Genomic DNA, 23,991 nt, shown 5'->3' on the forward strand with positions numbered 1-23,991 from the left:
AGCCGTGTGTCACGCAACCGCCTACCAATGATATTGCGTTTACGGAATACTGCCTAAAAGGCAGGACAACCTGCTGATGGCCCCCAAAGTAGCTGACAATCCGTTGGTCTTCCCTCCTTGTGGCGAGTATCTGACATCCAGATCCTCCATGTAGTGCATATGTGCCTTCCTGTATTTATTGTCGCCACCAACAGATAATGGTGATGTCAGTACGAGCATTGTGGCGCGCAATACGACGATAGGACCGAAAAAAATCCCGCAGCCCCACGATGCAGCCCCTCAATAACTCATAACTGGGCACCCTGTTTTCGAACATGTCGCCTGAGCGTAGTGAATGTGCATATGATGCTCTAGTGACGTTACCCATTATCGTGCTAGCCAACATGGCTGTTTGAGACACTCTCATGTCAAATGGCAGGTATTAAGTCATGGCCCTACCCACGCCCACCCAGTGCGTAGCTGACCTTGCTAAACTAATTACTGGCGTACCTGACAGTCTGCAGCATACCCAGCTAGTCTGCCGTGGATTGATTGGATCCTTGCCGGCCGGTGTGGTCGACCGGTTCTAGGCTCTTCAGTCTGGAACCGCGCGACCGCTACGGTCGCAGGTTCGAATCCTCGGGCATGGATGTGTGTGATGTCCTTAGGTTAGTTATGTTTAAGTAGTTCTAAGTCCTAGGGGACTGGTGACCTCAGATGTTAAGTCCCATAGTGCTCAGAGCCATTTGAACCATTTTGAACCAGGAAACTTCCTCGATAGCGATTGACTATAAGTGACAAGGGTATAGTCAGCAGTGCTCAGGGAAGTGTGAGAGGGCCGATATTATTTACTGTATACATAAATGTTATGGCATACAGAGAGGGCAGCAATCTGCAGTTGTTTGTTGATGATGCTGTAGTGTGCGGGAAGATGTCGAAGTTGGGTGACTGTAGGGCGATACAAGACTAGTTAGACAAAATTTCTAGTTGGTGTGCCAAGAACACTAAATTTCAGGCGTTACCTCTCACCATGGATAGGGCAGTGGCCGACGGCCTCCACTTAACGACCGAGAGCAGCGGCGCTTGTGTAGAGTTACCCACTGCTAACAGACAACACAGCGTAGAATACCGCACAAATCAATGTGACCATTAGGGCAATGCGGCGAAATTTGGCGTAAACGGGCTATTTCAGCAGATGTCAGATTCGACTGCCTTTGCTGACAGCACATCACCTGCCCTGCCTCTCCTGGGCTCGTGACCATATCGGTTGGACCCTTTCAAGGGGAGGCCACAACGTTGGCATCACAGATTTAGTTCAAACTTTGTACACCTTTAGTAGGCCATTAAAACGAGATAATAAGCAAGTAGGAGGGTGCGCCACTCTAGCGATTCCAAGAAAATCGCAAGAGAAGTTTTACGTACCTGTTATATTACGGATGTATCTGAGTAGATGGCAAATGCTTGAGTTCATGGTGATCAAGTGGTTAGAGTTGAGCTTCGAAAGACGAACATGTATGTAAATTTTAATGTATATTTTTTCCATCAGCGGTGATATTATTTAATTTGTATGACATTTTAGAGGTAAAATAATTAAAAAACACATGTGTTTGTGTGTAGTGAATTTCATGTTATTTGACTACATACCATTTTTAATTAAATTTAATTATTGGAACAAACCTATTAATAACTATCGACATGTACATGAATAAATGCGTAGTTTTCATGAAAATGTATACCTGTCGTGATTTGCGAAATCCCTTACACATTTAATCTGGTAAGGTACCCGGATGGATCTGTTTTGCACCTCGACGCTTCGAGTTGTAGACACAGAGGCAGGCCCCATTTGGCATCTAACTCGCGTAGCGGTGAGGCGTTGCTAATGTAGCAAGAACGAATAGTGTACGTGCAGTTTCTTTGATATCATAGAATTTACAACGGGATTTGAACCATCGACTCATACTTTTCTTTCTACGAAGCTCGAGCGCTAACCACTTTTTTATTCTTAATCTCATTTTGTTCGTTTTAGTTCGTTGCATCTGCTCGGGGCGGACGCGCAAGACACACGATTCAGTTCGTCGTTGATCCATTAACTGAGTTTTTTTGTTACAGAATATTTTCATACCCAGCAGTACGCGAACCTACGACCTCTGATTCGGCAGTTCGTTACCCTGCCGACTTCGCTACTACGACTCGCCACTTGATCACAATGAACTCTAATCTCCGGCCCCTACGTACAGATACATCGGTTACACAACAGACACGTAAAACTTCTCTTGCGATTTTCTCGGAAGTACCTGAGTAGTGCACCTTACTATTTGCACATTATGTTGTTTTAATGGGTTACAAAAGGTGACAAAGTTTGTAGTAAAACCGTGATCCCAACGTCGTGGCCTGCCCTTTGGGAAATAAAGACACTGGTGCAGGAGAGGATTTCGTGTAGCGCCGCATAAAACAAGTCAGAAGTAGGATGAAAATAGTAATGCAGAGTCTGAATATTTTTATCACACATCGTGGAACGATTGAACCAGTAATAAAGAATTGAGACACCAATTATAGAAATGCAGTACATTTTAAAGAGAGAATGGCAACAACACTATTTTTTATGTAGGTTGCGCTTCTTGCTGGGAGCGATCTGATATTTGATAAATAAAAATATCTGGCAGTCAAGATGACGTGTTGTAATATTTTTATTTGTAATTATAACACGCGATCTTAGCCGCCTAATATTCTTCTTTACTGTTATTTATTTTTAATTTTGTTATCAGTTTAACGAATCTCTTCACAAATCCAAGTAAAGGCTCTCAACGAGTATTCCTGAAGGGTGCTGGGCTCTTAATGATGTACTGAAAAAATATGTAATCTTTATTTCAAATTTCTTTTATTATCAATAAAACTTGTTGTTGTGGTCTTCAGTCCAGAGACTGGTTTGAAGCAGCTCTCCATGCTACCCTATCATGTGCAACCCCTCTTCATCTGCGACTAAGTACTGCAACCTACATCCTTTTGAATCTGCTTAGTGTAATTCATCTCTTGGTCCCCCTCTACGATTTTTACCCTCACGCTTCCCTCCAGTACTAAAATGGTGATCCCTTGATGTCTCAGAATGTATCCTACCAACCGAACCCTTCTTCTAGTCAGACTGTATCACAAATTCTTCTGCTCAATTCTATTCAGTACCTTCTTATTAGTTACATCATCTACCCATCTAATCTTCAGCATTCTTCTGTAGCACCACATTTCAAAAGCTTCTATGCTCTTCTTGTCTAAACCGTTTATCGTCCATGTTTCACTTCCATACAAATACTTTTTGAAAAGACTTCCTGACACTTCAATCTACACTCAATGTTAAGAAATTTCTCTTCTCCAGAAATGCTTTCCTTGCTATCGCCAGTCTACATTTTATATCCTCACTACTCCGACCATCACCAGTTATTTTGCTGCCCTAGCAGCAAAACTCATCTACTACTTTAAGTGCCTCATTTCCTAATCTAATCCCTTCAGCATCATCTGATTTAATTCGACTGTATTCCATTATCCCTGTTTTGCTTTCAAAAACTATCCATTCTATCCAACTGTGCTCGGGTTCGATTCCAGGCTGGGTCGGAGATCAGGGACTGGGTATCATCATCATCATCATCATCATCATCATCATCCCCCCCCCAGCGATGCGCAAGTCGCCGAAGTGGCGTCAACTCAAAAGGTGACCAGTCTACCCGACGGGTGGCCCTAGCCACACGACATTTCATTTCATCCAACTGCTCTTCCAAGAACTTTGCTCTGTCTGAAGAATTACAACGGCATCGGCAAACCTCCAGGTTTTTATTTCTTCTCCCTGGATTTTAATTCCTAGCCAATTTTTTCTTTTGTTCGCTTTACTGTTTGTTCAATATACAGATTAACATTGGGGATGGGCTACAAGCCTGTCTCACTCCCTTCTCAACCACTGCTTCCCTTTCGTGCCTTTCGAGTCTTTATAACTGCCATCTGGTTTCTGTACAAATTACAAATAGCCTTTCGCTCCCTGTATTTTACTCCTGCCACCTTCAGAATTTGAAAGAGTATTCCAGTCAACATTTTCAAAAGCTTTTTCTAAGTCTACAAATGCTATAAATGTATGTTTGTCTTTCTTTAACCTCTCTTCTAAGATAACTCAAAGTCAGTAATGCTTGCATGTTTCTATATTTCTATGGAATCCAAACTGATCTTCCCCAAGGTCGGCTTATACCAGTATTTCAATTCGTCTGTCTAGAATTCGTGTTAGTATTTTGCAGCTGTGGCTTATCAAACTGGTAATTCGGTAATTCTCACACCTGTCAGCAACTGCTTTCTTTGGAGTTAGAATTATTATATTCTTCTTGAAGTCTGGGAGTATTTCGTCTGTCTCATTAATCTTGCTCAGCAGATAGAAGAGTTTTGTCATGGCTGGCTCTCCCAAGGCTATCAATAGTTCCAGCAGAATTTTATCTATTCCCGGGCCCTTGTTTCGACACAGGTCCTTCAGAGCTCTGTCCAATTCTTCACACAGTATCGTATCTCCCATCTCATCTTCAGCTACGTCTCCTTCCATTTCCATAACACTGCCCTCAAGTACACAGCCTTTGTGTAGACCCTCTATATACTCCTTCCACCTTTCTGCTTTCCCGTCTTTGCTTAGGATTGGTTTTCCCTCTGAGCTCTTGATATTCATACAAGTGGTTCTGTTTACTCCAAAGGTCTCGTTAATTTTCCTGTAAGGGGCATCTATTTTGCCCTTTAGCGATATATGCTTCTACATCCTCACATTTGTTCTCTAGCCATTCCTGCTTAGCCATACTTTCCAGGTAAAGTTACTAACAAATTCCTCCAAAGAGTCACAATACTGAGAGGGAAGCACATGATGTCTTCCTTGATGGGAAGACTGGTTGGGTTGTTTTGGGTGAAGAGACCAAACAGCGAGGTCATCGGTCTCATCGGATTAGGGAAGGATGTGGAAGGAAGTCGGTCGTGCCCTTTCAAAGGAACCATCCCAGCATTTGCCTGGAGCGATTTAGGGAAATCACGGAAAACCTAAATCAGGATGGCCGGACGCGGAGGAAGACTGGTGGTTCAGAATTTTATCGAGTAAGGTTGCACTCAAGAGTGTGATCATGTTTTTTTATTTTTATGTGATAATCATAATATTTCGAATTCCACAATTCCGATAGTTCTCGGTACAGATCTAGTAAGTTTACGTTTTCTGATAATTCCACTCTAAACTCACTTTGAAATAAAATGTAAATTAAATTACATATTTCGTGTCAGTACACTAACGTATCATTTTGGTTCGGTAGAGAGAAACACGACCAAATAGAGCGCGCACGAAGAACCATTTCCTCAGATGTACGAACACTGCGCGGAACTTGTTCGTTCGTGCTTAGCAACGCGCGTCCAACCTCTTGGTTTTGCGCCGCGCAACGTAGAGAGTCAATTGTGGCCGCTGGTTAGTCTCAGCTGGAGCGCTACAGCAGACGTGCGCGTATTAATGACCTCTGCTACGGAGGCAGATAATTTTATGAAATTTCTCAGTTTTCTTCTATTAGTTTGCAGTGTGTAAGCGACGCTTAGGAAGGCATTAGTTCCAGGCACTACCCATTCTCGAATGCATCTATAGCCACAGACGTGGATACATCGTTCTTGCCTCGTCAAACGATCGCGTTCCATGCGTATTTGTGCATACCACGGTCGTCAGTGTTTATCATCCTGTAATGCATAGCTGTAAACACAATTGTTCATGGAACTGACATCTGTATGGCAGTGAGAAGAAAAATTTTCAGTCAGTCCAATTTTTTCGCTCGCAGTCATACACATGTGTCAGTTCCATGAACAAGTGTATTACAATGATCAACATTGACGACAATGCTAAGCACAAATAAACTTGGCACGTTATTTTTTGACGAATTGAGGACGATGTAGTCATCTGTTGGTATAGATACATTTCAGAACGAGGTGTGCCAGAAACTAGTATACCAGAATAGAGTAATCTGAAATACAGAGTGATGGAATGATGTCCTCCTCCGGATTTATCGAGGCTGTAGTCCCCAGACAGAAGAAAATGACTGAAGACTCATAACCATGTTCGATACATGACTCTCGGCCTACTACCTCACAGAAAGACTAGCAGCTTACCTTCGTAGGAGTAATTTGTCTATTAATAAATTCTAAAATTTCGTTTTTTTTTCTCATACCTAATTCGAACATTCAGGTCACCTGGGTCAGCCACAGTGCTTTGATATTTTTTTTTTTTTCCCTACTGCTGGTTACTTGCGTTTTCACTCCTCTGTCGAGAACCAATGTCGTAAACATATTCCTCTGCTGGATTTGTTAATGTGTCAATTTTTTTATTTATATAAAGAAACGGTTTATAGACGTAGTAGAACTTGGTTTTGTATTTTACTTAACCATAGTAAGATTAGTTTCGAGTCAAACTATATCTAACAATGAAATTTTTCAGCATGGGTAGAAAACAAAACTTAAGCACACTATTATCAGTTATCAACACAACTCGTGTACGAGATTCGTGTAGCACAAGTTGTTTCTTACAGTCTAGATTTCGAGATTTGGTACTTAACTGCAGTCAGCGTCGTGCGGTAGCTTTCCTCTTTTGCCCATGTCGTTCTATCACCACCAGTCGCAGTACGAAACATTTTTACAAATGGCTGCCGTTATTTGCACCTATTTCGAAAGAATTTGAGCAGAGGCTGTATTTGGCATCGAAAATATCAGCGAAAGTTCCCCTCTAAGAACGGATTTTCGGTAATATTCATCCTCTCCCCAAGTTTGTCTCGCATCTGTAATTTCCAGCCATCCCAACTTTTATTGTGTTCTGTCGACGTTTGAGAACTGTACGAAGAACAAATCTAGCAGGTAGGTAAAGTGCATCCTGTGGAATATTGAGTGTTCCTTGTGCACCCAACGAATCAGTACTGCAATGTGTTAATCCTTGTGTACAAAAATTAAAGAAAGAAACATACTGTATCTGCGACGCACGTAGCACGCCGCATCGTATAGCATATGGTATTTTGTGTAATTTATTAAGCGAGTGTAATGTTCGGTAGTGATGAAAGATGTGCGGTGTTTCTACACTAACTAAAAACTAAGACACCTCAGCACAGGCTTCAACAATACGGTAATGCAATGCATGAGAGGAGGAGCCACCATATCGTTCATGGAAGCGACAGCCTTAATAATTGCTGTAAGGCAAAATGCAAACACTAATGATTCTATAGTAGCTATTCTAACTGTATTAAAAACACATACAATCAAGAAAATGAGTGGTACCACAGCAAATATCAGCTTAACTTTTGCAAAGTTTTAGTCTAAAGGCACAGCAACGCTGGTGCTTTGCTTAAAATTGCGTTGCTGGAGCGGAGCTTAAAATTGCCGCATTCCTAGCTGACAGCTATGTTAAAAATTGAGTTTTCTAATTCTAAGATAGCACAAAATGTTCTTGTGAAAAGGAACAAAAGCACGGTTGTTATAAGATATGCTGCAGCACCTTCTCATAAAATGATTTTATTTTCCAAAAAATCAAATTCTCCATTGTGGCAGACGAAAGTACCGATACTGCATGGTCATTGCACTGTTGTCTGCTATTACAACAGAATTTCAAGCCTAATATTGAGCAGATTCTTCAGTTTAACTGAAATAATGATATGCCCGTAATTGGTGTAACTGCGGCTACCTGGATGAAGAACTCACTCTACCGTTAATACAACATAACATTCCATTAAAAAACGTCGTTGGTTTTGACTTAGATGGTGCAAATCCTATGGTAGGCAAGCAAAAGTCGGTACCCTGACGACTAGAGAGAGTTTCTCACTAGAATCATATTATCAAAATGCATTTCTCATTCATTTCATTTCACTTGTGTGCTAATGACGGTTGCAAAGCACTTCCTTGTCGATGAGAGGAACTTGCAAGAGATGTGCATAATTACTTGAAAGTAAGTTGCAAACGGCAATGTCAGCTAGCTCAATTTTAAAAATATATGTACTTCAAAGCACATAAAATACTACATCCAGCGCAGACTCGTTGGTTTTCATTTCTTTCAATTGTTGAACGAATATTGGAGCAGTGGAATGCATTATTTTATTTTTTATTAATGAGTGGCCAATAAGAGGTTAATTCGTCCAAAGAGATTCTAAACTGAAATTGTTGATGGTATAGAGCAACCAGCCACAAAGTGGTTTCTATTTTTTATATAAATCATCGGACTGTTTTTTTCCTTATGCCTTGACATGCACGAACCGTCATCGTTTGTGAATTGGACTATACTCTCTTCTGAAACCATTTTAGTTTTTACGGGTCGAATAAAATAACTGATTGTCAGACTGCAGTGACCAGTGCAGAGGGAAGCGACAGTGTTAGCGGCGTGCGGTCACCCGAGATCCCAAGTTCTGCATAACTTAAAAAAAACAAGTAATAGCAGTAAATGGGCTTTGAGAGCAGACTTTGCCTAAGTTAGTCCATGATAAATATCGACGGAACTGCACATCACGAACGATTGCATAACAATGCACTGTTCACTTCACATTCGCAGATTTGGATAAGAACTGTCTAAATTACTACTAGATTTCCAAAATCAGATGCATTTCGGAACAAATGAAAACAAAAATTTATGCTAATATCATTTGGAACGAGTGGTACGTATTATACATACATTAATACTACCAACAGATCGTATGTATAATACAGACATGTATATTAGGTTTCATAATCCACAAGTCGGAAAAGCGAGGAGCTTAATCATTTCACTTCTTACCAGTCACAACTATTCTGCAAAACAGAATAACGCAGCTTCATAACGAGGTGTTGTTCGCTATCAGGGGCGAAAGAGAAACTGAACGCTATTAATGTTCAGGAAGTGCGCCAAATAATCTAGTTATGAAGCTTTGTTATTTTGATGTGCACAATAATTGTGAGTGTTATAAAGATGTTATTCTCGCGTTCGATCAGGTGTTACATGTGAAAGGTTTATTGTTCAAATCTGTCAGATAACTAAGAATTTATAACACGGCACTCTGTCATGTTTCCTACGACATACTGCATTTCTGCTATTGGTTGTCGCCTAAAAATATTATTTGATCATAACATTCTTTTTTATTTTTCTTGTTCGGTCCAAACACGCAAAAATAATGTATGACGAATATTCGCCAACAAATTCTGTAATAATTTTCGTCTCTGTACGGTAATACCAATTGCATTTTGTTATTTACGCTTGCTGTACGAGACGTGCATCGCTCACACACGAATTCATTGTAGCACTTACCAGCAGTTATTTTATTGTACCGGTACATTAACACTTCTGCACTTTAGCAAATAATTATGCTTCTACTGGTAGAATATCTACGCGAAGACATGATACGACAAGCAAAATAATTTGGTAAACAGAACTTGTCAACAGCTACTACACAGTTTTTCAACACTGTAACACTCACCTTCCTAGGGTATTCAAGAACCGGTACAACCTCACGCGTTCGATGTAAAACGAAAATAATGCGCTTTTTGCTTGCTGTGACGATAATATGGAGCAGATACCCACTACGCTGGTCAAAATATTAGATTACGAAGTTCCGAGTCAACAACTCTACAACTTATTTTTTTTATAAAATATGTAGGAAGTCATTACTTTTACAGGAAAAAATAATCTTGACACTGTAAATGCTATCCTCAAGTTATATAGTTTCATACTTCCAAAGAAATTAGTTTATATTGAAAATATTAAGGCATATTATATACCCATAAGTATACCTAAAATACTTGCAATTTAACATTATTCGAAAATGCATTCTATTTAACCACAGTAAATTATTGCTTTACTTTTCTTGGTGTTCTTGTTAAGTATGTGTGTAATGTTGGCAGCAGTCGAGGACGGCCGGAATAACTCCCCGAAATAACATCACAGTCCCCTCACGGAAGACTAGCACCTTCAATTTGCTCTTCCGTCATTGGATAGAATAGTCTCTAATCTCTTTGCTTACTTGTCCTTCACAACTAGTCGCCATCTTGTTTTAGTAAGACGCTGACGCAGGGTGCCAACTTTAGTGGACCCTCATCCGTTCCGTAAATTCCGTATTATGTGTACCACTGTGAAAATGTGAAGCACACGGCAAAGAGTGCTTTCCATTCAACTTTTTCTCCATATTTTGCAGTATTTGTTCAATAATTTGGGTAAAATTTTACTTACTACTCTGGCGGCGTAGTGTTGTGATGTTGGCAACAACCATGTCAGGAAGTAAATAATTAATGTTGTTCCTTGTCTGTGGTTGACGGTTTGTTGTATGACTGTATGTTCTCCTGTCCGCTGGGTAAATTAATTATCATCGTAAAGCGAACATTTCATAACAAAATATTTCCATTAATATAAACGTCACATAATTCGCAGAATGAAACCGCCGTTGCCGTAAGTACAATTTAACAATAATATACTGCATGTAATATGTAAGTGTTCTAAAAGATTATAAGTATTTGAAGGGAACCCTAAAAACGCAGTGTGTAGCGAGTTTATTAACTTATAAATTTTGATACTCGTGAAGTAGTGTTACACGCCTAGTTTACCCGAGTTTTAATTGGAATTCTACACACGCATTGAGAGCACTTCACATGTAGAAAATAACGGTATGGAATAATTGAGAGGTTTCGTAACATCACTAATTCATTTTTAGCCCCACGTATAGAAGAAATATCTTCGGGCTGTCATTTGTCGTAAGTAACAGTACAGGCTAAAATAGTTTCTGCAGTTACTCTAGCTGTAGAAACTGGTGTACCTTCGGATGAAGGATAAAATTTCTCTCACATTTATTTTGAATTGTCGTTTTTCTGGCTGTCTTATTCCTTTAAAACTGTTTGAGTAACATTACATCGAATAACATGATGTATAGCCTACAAATATCTGAGAGTAAGTTCCTTCTAAGTGTCAAGAAAGTTTAAGCTTCGCAACTCTTGACATTCCGTTACATTATGTGCATGGAAGATTGTGTGTGCTTATTAAATGCTTAATGTACTGTAATAAACAATTGCCTCATTTTCAGGAAGCCTGAATTTTTCTGAAGATGATGTATTATTGAGATAAACGAGGAACTAGTAGTTTTTTGTGATACTTTCCCTTTCTGGGTTCATTTCGTAAATTCAATGGGTCACAGCTCAGAATCGGGCGAAACATCCGCCACAGAGACAGGAGACAATGTGGATTACACTGATGCTAAAGGGTATGATACCAGCGCATTTGTGAAGGTAGTAGTGTCAGACTCTGAAGATGACTCAAGTCCTACAAAAAAACAGCACACTTGCCACTATCCTGGGTGCAACAAAGAATTCAGTAGGCCATGGCGCCTGGCTGCCCACCTGTCTACGCATACTGGGGAGGTAGGTACAAAATTATTTTGCTGCAAATACAATTTCATGTAGACTATGCAGTTTGAGTCGTTATTTTATTTAGCAAATAATGATTTACAAATGTTCTGTGTGTCCTTAGTTAAATTATGCAACCTGAAGGTCTATTGAATGTAGGCTTCCTGAGAAACAAAGTAAACACCAATACAGGACAGAAGACTGAAATAATTACCATCCTTTGGGGAAAAAGTTAATTCCTTGTGTGCAGAGAAAAGTAATGCTGAGAGCTTGGTTGTGGCCACTTGTTAGTGTAAAAAACACTATTCTGTCCATTGAAGAATTCAGGATTGCAGCACTAAATATACCAGATAGTGTTGAACAATTTGCTGCTGTTGGTTTTCATTCTGGGCACAATAAAAGTATTGCATGACTTATTAGTTACTGTTACCTGATATTTTATCGAATACCACCACTATTACTCGAACTTCCTATTTCAATCATGCGCGGAATTCATAGTGCTTTGTAGAGTACATATGTAGATATACTGTTATTACATATAATTTCTTAACTAGTGGTTTTCTGTGTGTCCTTTTAAGCTGTGTGACAAGTTTTGATTAGCCCTTCATTAGTTTTTTTGAATGCTACTGAATAAGCAACTGGAAGTACCCAGAGTGTGCCATTAGTCACAGTTAGTGACAAAAGACTTCATCAAATATATTTGTGAATATACACGAAAACTTAGAGACTGGCCAAAACTCGTACATTGTCACAGGATAAAGAGGAATATTCCATGGTAGATGTCAACTTTGACCAGTAATGTTGGAAACGTGCAACAAATGTCATAAACAGTGTGGTGACTGTAATGTGATATCTGTGGTATCAGTCTTGTCACAACAATCAGGTTTTTTACTTCCATATTCATTTGCTTCATCAGCTATTACCAAACTGAAAATACACACCAAAAAGTGACATCACAGCAGCCCTTAGCATTACATCACTGGTCAAAGCCAATGACTAGTATCGAATATGGTCCTCTAGGCCTATGTTGGCCACCTGGCATTTGTAGTAATTGCAATTAACATGATGCAGAAAGTAAATGATTCCATTCCAGCCCCCCCCCCCCCCCCCTGCCGCGACACTCAACTCCAGATTTGCAGAATGTGGGTGAGAGGCATGAAAATTTCAATTTTGCAGACATTATAATCAAAATTTTACCTTTGATTTATTTAAAAGAGCAGACACGTACATGTATCTTCTTTGTTCCAGAGCAGAGTGACTGAATTTGTAAACATATTGGAAACACAGGTAAAAAATTGTCACCCACCACGAATGTAGAAGGTACTTTGTGGTTACCCTTTTGTGGCAAAAATAGTGGCATTTTTACTCATTTCATTGTGATATTCTGTTAAGTTGGTTATTTAAAATGATATTAATTGTGAAATTATTTCACAGCTTCCATACAAATGCAGTTTTGATGGTTGTGACAAAGCATACACTACTAACAGCCATCTCAGGAGGCACATAGCGAACACCCATCAGCGCAAAGAACTAGAAATTTTGTTCAGGTAATTGGAGTTTCAGGATATATTCCTGCTGTTGTAATATTGCTGTATAACAAAAGTCACTGTGGTGTTGCAGATGCCCATTCCCAGGATGTGAGGCTAAGATGAAAAGCCAATGGAACATAAACAAGCATTTCAAGTCAAAACATGAACCAAAAGCTTTTAAATGCACTGTGTGTGTGGAGAGTTTCCGGAAGCACAGTCAGCTTAAAGCACATATGTATGAGCACACTGGTGTGCCACCCATTCAGTTAGTACCAATTTTCTAGCCATTAATATGCATTCTAGTTTAGTTACTAGTTGCACTGTAAAGGGTTTTAGTTTATTTTCCATTTTTCCACATTTAACCATGTATTTCACATTAAACTGTTAACGTTGTGAGATTAGGTGGATAAACTAGATTTATTTAAATTCAGATTCTTTTAGTAACCTATCCAAATTGACACAAACGTGTGAGATGTTTTACAGGAATTTTTGATAATGAATTTTGCATATTTCTCTTCCTATAATTTTCATTCTACTACTGGAATATGGATGCACATGTCCTTAGAAAATGTAAAGAATAAAAAAAAAGGCAGATACTTAGTGGAAAGTCAGGAGGTGGTGGTGGTGGTGGTGGTGGTGGTGGTGGTGGCATTGGGCAAAGTTGATATTAGTACTTGATACGGTTTGAAAAAGAACTGTCATGACATGTAAGGGTCATTCCATATCAAATCACCCAATAAAAAATAAATTTTACACCCACCTCCTTAGATTTTCATGAAATTTGGCTCAAATGGTGCTAATACCATCCTGACAACACCTGAATTTTTTTTTTTAAACGGATGTTTTGTTTTATAAGAATTGCAATATCTAGAGTCTCAGACCTGATAGAATGCTCAAATTTGTTTTAATTTACTCTTAATAGGCTACTTGATAAAACAAAAATAATGATGGCTTTTTAACATGTTTATTAATTACATTAGAATTAGAATTATGTACAAAGATAGTGTACTTACGACACTTATGTATAACCCAACTGATTGCTTGAAACATTGAATTTTTTTGAGTAATTTTATCTTTTTAATAAACATTAATGCTGATTCAAACTGTTTTTCCACTTCATCCAAGAGCTTTCAGTTCTTTTGATACAGTCTTTTTGAAGTAATACATTCTTCCAGTGCCGCTTGATTGAGGTGCGTCTCCTACACAGACTATGTGCTCCAAAGGCACTATGCAAGAATCTTCTCTTCCAGGCCAATAAAATGATGCAGCTGGTCCTGAAGGATGTAGACATAGAATTTCTGCATCTTCTTCATCATTGAATATTGTTTTTACCAGTCCAAAGTACCAGTTACCATCATAAATTGCAGCCACATAGCTATTTATGGATGGTTCAACACGAACCCAATCAGAAGAAGAATGGAAAGAAAATACTAAGGAGGGTTTTACACTATCTGTAGTCCTTCTAATTTCAAGGTTGGTTGTTGGAAGTGGTTTGAAGTTATGAAAACTACTTGTTCCAGGAATGGTTCGGGTTGCTGAAAACGTTTTTCTAGTTTTAACCGTAGCAAATCTGCTTCTTTTTTGTCAATAAAGTGAAGATGAATGTTTTAAATATTTTTTTCACAAAACTTGTACACATTGATTGCTGTCATTATTTGTTCTTTGTCTGAAAGCTGTAGACTGGCTTTCCTTAAAATTCTTTTAATAGTTCCTCCTAGGCCATCACAAATTGACTTCCCATGACTTGTTGCAAAAAAAGTGTGTTGGGCCTTCAAATTAAAGTCTTTCAAGTGTTCAGTCAAATTTTTAAAATTGTTTCTATTTTTGTACTGCCCAGCACAACCATCTGTAAAGTAGTGAACTGAGTCAATGTCAGTATGATGTAATGACAGCCACTTTGTAATTTCTTTTTGTACAAAGTTAACAATACCAGTGTCATGTTCTTGGTCATCACTAATAAAACAGTGGTTGGAAACAAAAACATTGTTTTCCTCAGTTCTTAGAAAAACTCCAACTGGGTGTAGAGTACAACCACCTCTATTCCAGTGGTAACTTTGGATCTCATTTTGTATAACAAAGGAATAATTTTCACTGAAATCCATCACTATAATTGCTGTTTTGGGTGGTGGGTCTTCTTTCAATCTTTTAAAGGCTGCTGATTGGGATTTTGCAATAAACGAGTGCAGGGTGAGCTTTTCCAATGACCTAACCAATAAAGAAATGTAGTCTTCAACACTGATAGACTGTTTGATCATTTCTGCCCTGTCTGTGTTAACCCACTGACTGATTACAATTTCTTCTTCTAAATCATAATCTTCACTTAGTTTAAAAACAAAGATGATGTGACTTACCGAACGAAAGCGCTGGCAGGTCAATAGACACACAAACAAACACAAACACACACACAAAATTCAAGCTTTCGCAACAAACTGTTGCCTCATCAGGAAAGAGGGGAAGGAGAGGGAAAGACGAAAGGATGTGGGTTTTAAGGGAGAGGGTAAGGAGTCATTCCAATCCCGGGAGCAGAAAGACTTACCTTAGGGGGAAAAAAGGACAGGTATACACTCGCGCACACACACACATATCCATCCACACATATACAGACACAAGCAGACATATTTAAAGACCATTCCGCTCCCGGGATTGGAATGACTCCTTACCCTCTCCCTTAAAACCCACATCCTTTCGTCTTTCCCTCTCCTTCCCCTCTTTCCTGATGAGGCAACAGTTTGTTGCGAAAGCTTGAATTTTGTGTGTGTGTGTTTGTGTTTGTTTGTGTGTCTATCGACCTGCCAGCGCTTTCGTTCGGTAAGTCACATCATCTTTGTTTTTAGATATATTTTTTCCACGTGGAATGTTTCCCTCTATTATATCTTCACTTAGTTTTTCAGTTAAGTACTCAGTTAGTGCAGTATTTGCAGGACAGCTGTCGCAATGATGTAGCATGCAGTTTTGGTTTTCTGTATTGCACACAAGCATCTTAATTAGGTCTTTATAAGATTCTTCAATTTTCACAGCATCCAGTAATAGTTTTAACATTCTGGTGGATACTGCATACACATAGTGTGGGTGCCTGCAGCACCAGCAAGGATACACCATTTAGGTATCAAGAAACAAAATTTTGAAAATCCTACTTCTACCTCGGGATTCTCCCATTTGAAAGAATAATAGAGTTCTCTCAAGTTACACAAAATGAGTCTTTTTTGCATGTACACATTTTTATGAACACTTACTTTGTCTTTTGTTCCAGGTAGCACTCTGGAACTTTCATCCTTTTCATAAAAATCTGTTAAGTGTTACTGTATTTTCAGAAAGAGTTTTACCTTTTTTTGGACCAGGAGTTCCCAAAATACCCTTTTCAGATTTTAGCTTTGTAGCTTGTCGCACCATGTACTCACTTACATTAAATTCTTTCATCACTTTATTTCGACTCCAAGAATCTGGAGCCAAGGTCAGAATCTGGATTTTTCTAGACCTCCCAACAGATGAAATCTTCTCTTTCATAAGAGAAATCATTACATCAAAATCCTTTGCTTTCTCAACCACGCTTGTATCTTCTTCGTCATCATCAGAACTTGGTGCATCATATTTTAATGCTTTTGAAACCACCTTTTTTGCAGTCTTTTCAATACTGCTAACCTTCCTTTTAAAATAAGACCCTTTACTTTGTTCTGACAAGCCATGAAGCTTTATTGGTGTTAAACCTAAATTATCAAGAGCAATGTTTGTTTGTACAAGGGATTCATTTCTGGATTCTAATGATTCTAATTCAACCATGACTTCATCATCTGTTTCACTCTTATTGACTTCAACTCTTAATTTTTCCTCACAAAAGTTATAGCATGTTGATCAAAGCTTTTGTCCAGGTTTTATGCTAATATTTTTTGTCAGTGATTGTTTAGAAAGATCCAAGCCTACACTTCTCAACGATTTTTTGATGGGCTTTTTGTGTTTGTGTGTGTGTGTGTGTGTGTGTGTGTGTGTGTGTGTGTGTGTGTGTCTACACATGTTGTTTGATACTTTTCAAAAACATTTAAAAAATAGTAGCTGTGGTGTGAACATATATTCTTAAATTCACACAGATTATTTCCAGATCGTAAGTGGATCAAATCTTTTTCTTCCTCACTCAATTCAGATACCGGTTGTAACTTTTTTAAAGGTGTGTAGGTTGTTTGGAAACAGTCAGATTTTTTAAATAACCCTACGCTACAGGTTTGAATATCTGACATACTGATTTCACTTTTGGTCTGATTACTGTTCTGGTTACTTTTATAGGATATTGGAAAAGAATCTCTGTAAACTAAGTAACAGTACTTACTGAAAGTTCGAATAAACTCAATAAAATACTATCCAAGCACTATTTAACACTGTAATAATTTTTTACTTCAAAACACAGGAGTAACAAAACAAAATCCAAGCGTACATTGTTACTCCAAGAAGACAAAAACTTATTTTCGGTGTCTAAGTCACTTGGTACTTTTTATTTTTAAAATATAATTAATATTATTTTAAAAATTATATAACTATTAAACAGGTTAAAAAGCCAACATAATTTTTTTTATCTAATAGCCTATACAATTAAGGGTATTTTAAAACAAATTTGAGCTTTCTATCAGGTCTGAGACTCTAGATATTGCAGTTTTTGTAAAACTAAACATCCGTTAGCTTAAAAAAATTTTTTTTTATTTGGAAGATTTTAATGTATCTTTATGGTAATTTTTTTTAACATTTAGATATAATACACAAACTTATTCCAAAATTTCATACTGATATCTTGAGTATTCTTTAATATACAATTTTTTTTAGTTGTGAGGACACGTTTAAGTTACGATTTCCGACTGCTGAAACAACGCCAAATCTAAAAACTATAAGAGATAGAGCAAAAAAATTTTAAAAGTGCTTTCAGGATGATAAAAGAAGTAATTGTACCAAGTTTCATCAAAATCTGACATGGTTGGTGTCAAGGCCTGGGTAACTTGACATGGAATGACCCGTAATGGATTCTACATGAGATAATTAAATGTGAAAATTTGTCAGGTTGTTGTGTTTTGTTATTGTTGTTGTATTTTATTTTTTCTTCTGCCACTGGTAGAAAGGTAATTCTGCACTCTTTGATAGCACTGAAGCCAAGGAACCCTGGAATACAGTAAAGTTTCCTATTCCATTGGCTCCAGTGCCAGTCGGCTCCAGGTTTTACTCTTGATTTCTTGTTAGGTAACAGGTTGAAATTATTGTAGTGTAATGTGACCAATGTACGTTTTTTTGTGCTGCTTGAAAACTTATATGCTTAAACTCCTAGTGAGGAAAATCAGATTCCAGAGGTAAGAAATTTATTATTTATTCCATCATTTAGACCACTGAGTTTAATAAAGAAAGATGCACGAATACTTCCAGAAGTTATTGATTTTTGTATAATTTTCATTCTTTTAAGTTCTGTTTGTATACGTTTTAAATCGGCACTGGTCCTTACAGATGCACGATATGTAATGCAGGATTTCTGAAAATTGGGGATCTCAACAGGCACATGCGATGTCATAAACAACACACATGTTCCAATGGTGAATGTAGGCAGGTTTTTGAAACATGGACACAGCTTCGAAAACATGTGGCACTTGAGCACCCAAAAGGTATGCCAAAGTTTTACGTAAAAACAGAGCAATTCTGATCAGAATTTCTAGTCTAATCAATTTAGAAAGAAATTTTATTCCACAGTTGTAGATTCAGTTGTTCATAATGTGCAAGCAGGTCTTCACATTACATTGTAATTCCAGTGTCTCTATCCTTTTCCGTGTTTGTTCCAGTTGTTTATCTTGATAAATTGTAAAATTTCTGAAGGATTACAGCTTGAAAATGTTATTACTCTTGTCTATGAAATGAAATGTTATGATAGTGAAACTCTCACGTTAATTATGCTCACTGAGTTCTATATAATGAAGCCTAATATAGCCTTCTTTTTCAAACAGATTGTATCATTCTGTCAAATGGACAACATCATTCAGTCTTAATTGCATTTTGTTGTGCCATAATTTAGGAGTAAAAGTAATAACTAGCCAAATTGTGTGTGTGTGTGTGTGTGTGTGTGTGTGTGTGTGTGTGTGTGTGTGTGTGTGTGTGTGTTTTTAAGTCCAGAGAACTCTGAAGTCTCGATGATGTCAACTGCTTGGAGAATGGCCAGGTAGCATCCTGTAAAGCTGTCCAGTGAAAGAATGCCAGGAAAGCTTGGCAGTGGCATATGCCTCGTGTAGGCGAGACAGTGCCGACAACAACAGTGCTACATGCAGCAAGCATAGCGCCATGTGGTACTGTTGCGGCTGCTGGAAGTGTGGTTGGTGTCCCACCCCACATTCATGCTACTGGTGTATGGGAAGGGCAGCAACTTTTGGTAAACCGCTGTGTGGTTGGTGGGTGGGGCATAGCCAAAGCACAAGGTACAGTATCCCTTTTTATTGATGAGGAGATGGAGAAATAGTGCTGTGTGACCTGCAGCTGTGAAATAGGCAGCAGCTGAGAATACTGCCCCAAAGAAGAGATGACAGAGCCATCACAAAGAGAGTAGTGCTTTTTGTAGAGAAAACGCATCCCAGAGCAGGATGGCAGACCCAGGTATGGGTACAAGCAACAGCAGAAGCCTGGTACTGGAGGCAGGGCCAGTGGTGAGTGGCACAGAGGCAGCCACAAAGAGCGAAAGGGGGGAGGGGTGTGTCTGCTCAAAGAAGCACCATAAGGTATTGTGGTCAAGAAGGAGCAGCAAAGCGTCCAAGACCGTAGAACAAGAATTCTGGGTGAGTTCAGCTGGTGTCCCGTGGAGTTTTTCCTTGTGAGAAAAGGCAGGCATTCTATGCAGAGCAGAAGGTCCTTGATGCCACAGGGAAACAGTCAGAAATGAAGACTTCCTGGAGAGCAACCAGTTCTGGGTGCTGCAGTGTGGGGTCCTGTAATTTACACGACATGCACTGTGAAGTCGCCTGTCAGAGAAGAAAACAAGAGCTTGACGTGTGACCTACACACAGAGGGGAAGAGTCCTGGGAGAGGGAGGAGGGTGCCAAGGGTGTGGACTGAGCAACAACAACGGGCAGGAAGGTAGGCGTAATCTCTCAGCAGGGGACATGCTGAGATCAGCGGAGTGACACAACACTCAGACGGAGGAGAGTTCATGGAGTGATCAGGTGCTGAGAGCACAGGAAGTAAAAGAGAGAGTCTGATGGAGGGGGCGTAAGGGTGGGCTGGATGTCCTGAAGCTGGGGGCCTGGGAATAGAGCTGGCAAGGGTGTTGGAGCCCGAGCAGTCAGTGCAGGAGGTGGAACTGCTGACGGCAGAGGAGCTGGAGGAAGGCAGGAGGCAAGCTTTTGGATGAGTGTTATGGAATGCAGAGGTCTTTAAGTGTTACATCCATGCGACGAAGGCAGGTCAAGAATCCAAGGCATTGTTGAAGTCATGAGGAGGTGGAGGCTGCTTCATCCATGCCTGGGCCAGGGCAGTGTCTGGAACAGTTGAGCTGCTGTCGAAGAAGAGTGGAAGCACACTGTATGGGTCTTTCACTTAGGCTATAAAAATTGCATATTGCCAACAATATATCACGATAATGTTCTCTGACAACATTGTGGCCACAGAAATTGCAGTTACGTGTGCTCTAACATTACAACCGCCCACACACAGCAGTGTTTGTGGTGCCACATTTTTGGTGGAGAAGTAATTACAAATGGCTACACTATTGCCAGAAAATGGACAAATGGAAGGATGAGACCTGGTGGAAGTGAGAGTGGCTGTACTGCTTTCAAATGACACAAGAAATCAAGTTATAAATACCAAGAGAAATTGGGCTTTGTGGATACGTCATTTTTTTCCAGTAAGTGGAATGCTGTTGATAATTTAACTAATGTATTGATGCTGTTCTGGAAACATACCAGACTGTCGAAAAATGATTAATTTCTTATACAAGTAACTGGTCCAATAAATGCTAAAACTACTACAAACATAAGGCGGGGTATACCAACTACAACCTGACTGCCGATAATGCTCTGGTTTTTAGCTGCTGGCGATACATACAAAAGTTTTTTGTATCACATCAAAGTTAAATATTCATCAGTAAACCTCTTGGAATGGTTAGCATATTGGACTCACATTCGGGAGAACAGTGGTTCAAACATGTGCCGAGCTGTTCTGATTGGGGTTTTCTGTGATTTCCCTAAATTGCATAAGGCAAATGCTGGGATGGTTCCTTTGAAAGGGCGCTGCTGCTTTCCATCAGCATCCTTGCATAATGCAAGTTAGTGCTCTGACTCTAATAACCTCATTGTTGACGGGACGTTAAACGCCAATCTCCTCCTCCTCCCCTCCCACAAGCCTTGTGGTATCAAGAGCACATAATGCTTTGGTAGAAGTACTTCATCAAGAAAAGTTGCATCCCCCCCCCCCCCCCCCCCAGCACACCCCACAGGTAATACCATCAATTCCTGCTTCAGATATGCCTCAATATTGTATGAAACGTATAGAGTGTATACGACCTGGAAGATCCAGGGAAATCCCGGGAATTTTTTTATCTGGGAGAAAACTGGGAAAAACCCACGAATTTTGCAGAATACCGGGATTTTTTTTTATATAGTTTTCAGGAAAATTTTTGTAATTTTAACTGCTACGAAATAATACTCTAAAAAAGGATATTTCTGTATACCGCTACTGGAGCAATAAAACGTTAATGAGAGAAAAAAAACTAAAATAAAACTTAAGTTGGAAAAGTAATGTGCCATGTACAACAAAACACAGTGCTCATACTAGCATCTGCCAGCAGCAAAATGTGTCAAAGGCTTTAGGAAGACTACGCAATGCTTCATAACAGCAAATTGCTTCCGCTGACCATGACAGGCCTGAGTTAGAATAGGCCCGAGGTATTCCTGCCTTTATGTGATGGTCCCCTGTAGGGTTTGACCTCCATTTTTTAAAATTTTCCCGAAGATGGAGCCAATTGGCAAAAGGTGCCTTCCATGGTGCACCTTATCCATCGTGCATTGAAATCTTTTGCCTACTTTCTCATCATGGTATTGCAGTCCCTCTCATTCTCCATCCTTTGAATGAGGACACCTTCCTGGGTGCGATTTCCTCCACTTGCTATGCAGTGTTGTTCTCTGTGCCAATGATGACCATTAAATTCTTTGCACCGCATATCCAGCACTGTAGCTAGTCCGTTGTGGTGGGGCCGCCATGTACCCTGTTGGTTGTAGCCCCTTGACTACACAGGGATAGCTCTGCTGATGCCTGCACCGTTAACTCCCCACATATGCCAAGGGGTAGATGCCCGTGACCCTGGGGCATCGGGATTCCCAGCAATGGCCATCCTGCCACGAGGTCTTTGCTGCAGCTGCGTGGCGCCCGTGGGGAGGGCCCCTGGTTGGAGTGGGTGGCATCATGTGGGATGACGTGCGATGAAGCGTACCACGTCATCACTTGCTGGTGATGAAATGCCAGCAGTCTCTAAGTGTTCCAAGTCTCAGTACAATGCAAGGAAAATGATCCTAAATCATTCCCCTCCCTGGCCACGTCATTGGAGGAATGCCAGTCTAAGAATGGCAGCGAGCCTTATCTGCCCCAGTACGTCGTATATATGAGAGCTGATGGGGACTCCTTTGTCTCAATGAAGCCTCAGATTTTTGTGGAGCATTTAGATGACAAGTTTGGGGAGGTGGAGGGCTTGTCTAAATTACGGTCAGGGTCAGTCTTGATAAAAAGGCATCCTCTGCCCAGTCACAGGCATTACTCTCTTGTGACAAGCTAGGGGATGTTTCCATTACCATCAAGCTTCATGAGAGCTTAAATATGGCCCAGGGTATTATATTCCACAGGGACCTTCTTTTGCAGTCAGACGAGCTGCACGCCAACTTAGAAAGTCAAGAAGTTCATTTCCTCTGGTGCGTTCATCGGGGTCCGAGAGATAATGAGGTTTCCACCAGTGCCTTCGTGTTGGCCTTCGAGGGTGACACTTTTCCTGAGAAGGTCAAAGTAATGGTCTACTGCTGTGATGTCAAGCCATATATCCCTCCTCCTATGTGCTGTTTAAGTGCTGGAAGTTTGGCCATATGTCTTCCCACTGTACTTCCAGCATCACATGTCGAGATTGTGAATATCCATCCCCTCCCAATCCTCCATGTGCCCCGCCTCTGATCTGTTTCAACTGTGGAGAGTATCATTCCCCTTGCTCACCAGACTGCAGTATTTTACAGTGAGAAATGAAAATCATGAAATAAGACCATGGCCCGACTGACGTACACTGAGACCAGAGGAAATTTGAGTGCCTACATCTTGTGGCTATGACCTCCTCTTTGTTGCCACTACGAGAACAGTTGTAGCCCTGTCAGTTCTGCGAGTTCCAATCAGCTCTCTGAGCCGGAAGACTACACCTGCCCCATAGATGGTGAGGGGCACTTCCCTACCTGCTGCTCCTGCACCACCCACATCAGGAGCACTAGCCCCCCCCCTCCCCCCCCCACCCCAACCATCGGGGACACCAGTCCCCATTTCTCAACCAGAGAAGCATAAGTTTTCTTAGGCTCCTCTTGCTAGGAAGGGGTCCCTTGGGTCACTCCCTTCCCAGGTTTCTGCTAGTGGGAAAGATGACACCCGCCAGTGGCTGAAGTGCCCAAAAGCAGCTGGTCGTACAGCTTCACGATCATCCTCAGTCCCGGAGACTGAATCAGTGAAGCCCTTCAAGCCAGAGAAACCCATGGATCAGCAAGAGAAATCCAGAAAGAAGACCCCCAAGACCAAGGGAATTGCGGTGGCACCCACACCACCACTGTCTACAAGCTCTGCGTCTGAGGATGAAGTGAAGATCTGCAGAGGATCTAGATCTCACCCGACCATCAGACATTATGGACGTAACCTGTTCAGAAAATAAGTTGGTGACCGTGAGGCGTAGGCTGCCTCATTGTTTCATGCCTTCCCAGTCTCACGATCACATCATCTTCCACTGGAATTGTGGCGGTTTTTTCCACCATCTGGCTGAGCTACAGCAACTGTTCAGCTTAACACCTGCTTTCTGCATTGCCCTCCAGGAAACCTGGTTCCCGACAGTGCAGACCCATGCCCTTCGTGGCTACAGGGGATATTACAAGAACCGTAGCAA

General features: G+C 40.3%; 2 protein-coding genes across 5 annotated transcripts in view; one reads left to right on the forward strand and one right to left on the reverse strand.

The window, feature by feature from the left end:
- Positions 1-9,587, reverse strand: part of LOC126253628 (mitochondrial amidoxime-reducing component 1) — a 124,537-nt gene extending 114,950 nt beyond the window's left edge. Inside the window, exon 1 of the mRNA XM_049955108.1 lies at positions 9,435-9,587. The gene's annotated coding sequence lies outside the window, so the exon portion shown is untranslated. The remainder of the gene's footprint in view (positions 1-9,434) is intronic.
- Positions 9,588-10,134: 547 nt separating this feature from the next.
- The window catches only part of LOC126251626 (transcription factor IIIA-like), a 67,583-nt gene continuing 53,726 nt past the window's right edge, over positions 10,135-23,991 (forward strand). For 2 of the 4 annotated variants that reach the window (XM_049952168.1, XM_049952169.1), the window contains exons 1-5: positions 10,135-10,399; positions 11,028-11,361; positions 12,781-12,893; positions 12,967-13,140; positions 18,348-18,502. In XM_049952168.1, the coding sequence (XP_049808125.1) occupies positions 11,128-11,361; positions 12,781-12,893; positions 12,967-13,140; positions 18,348-18,502 (676 nt within the window). In that variant the 5' untranslated portion in view covers positions 10,135-10,399; positions 11,028-11,127. The remainder of the gene's footprint in view (positions 10,400-11,027; positions 11,362-12,780; positions 12,894-12,966; positions 13,141-18,347; positions 18,503-23,991) is intronic. The other 2 variants (XR_007545761.1, XR_007545762.1) reach the window with 2 other exon arrangements.

Source organism: Schistocerca nitens, chromosome 4 (assembly GCF_023898315.1).
Source record: "Schistocerca nitens isolate TAMUIC-IGC-003100 chromosome 4, iqSchNite1.1, whole genome shotgun sequence".
Lineage (NCBI taxonomy): Eukaryota > Metazoa > Arthropoda > Insecta > Orthoptera > Acrididae > Schistocerca > Schistocerca nitens.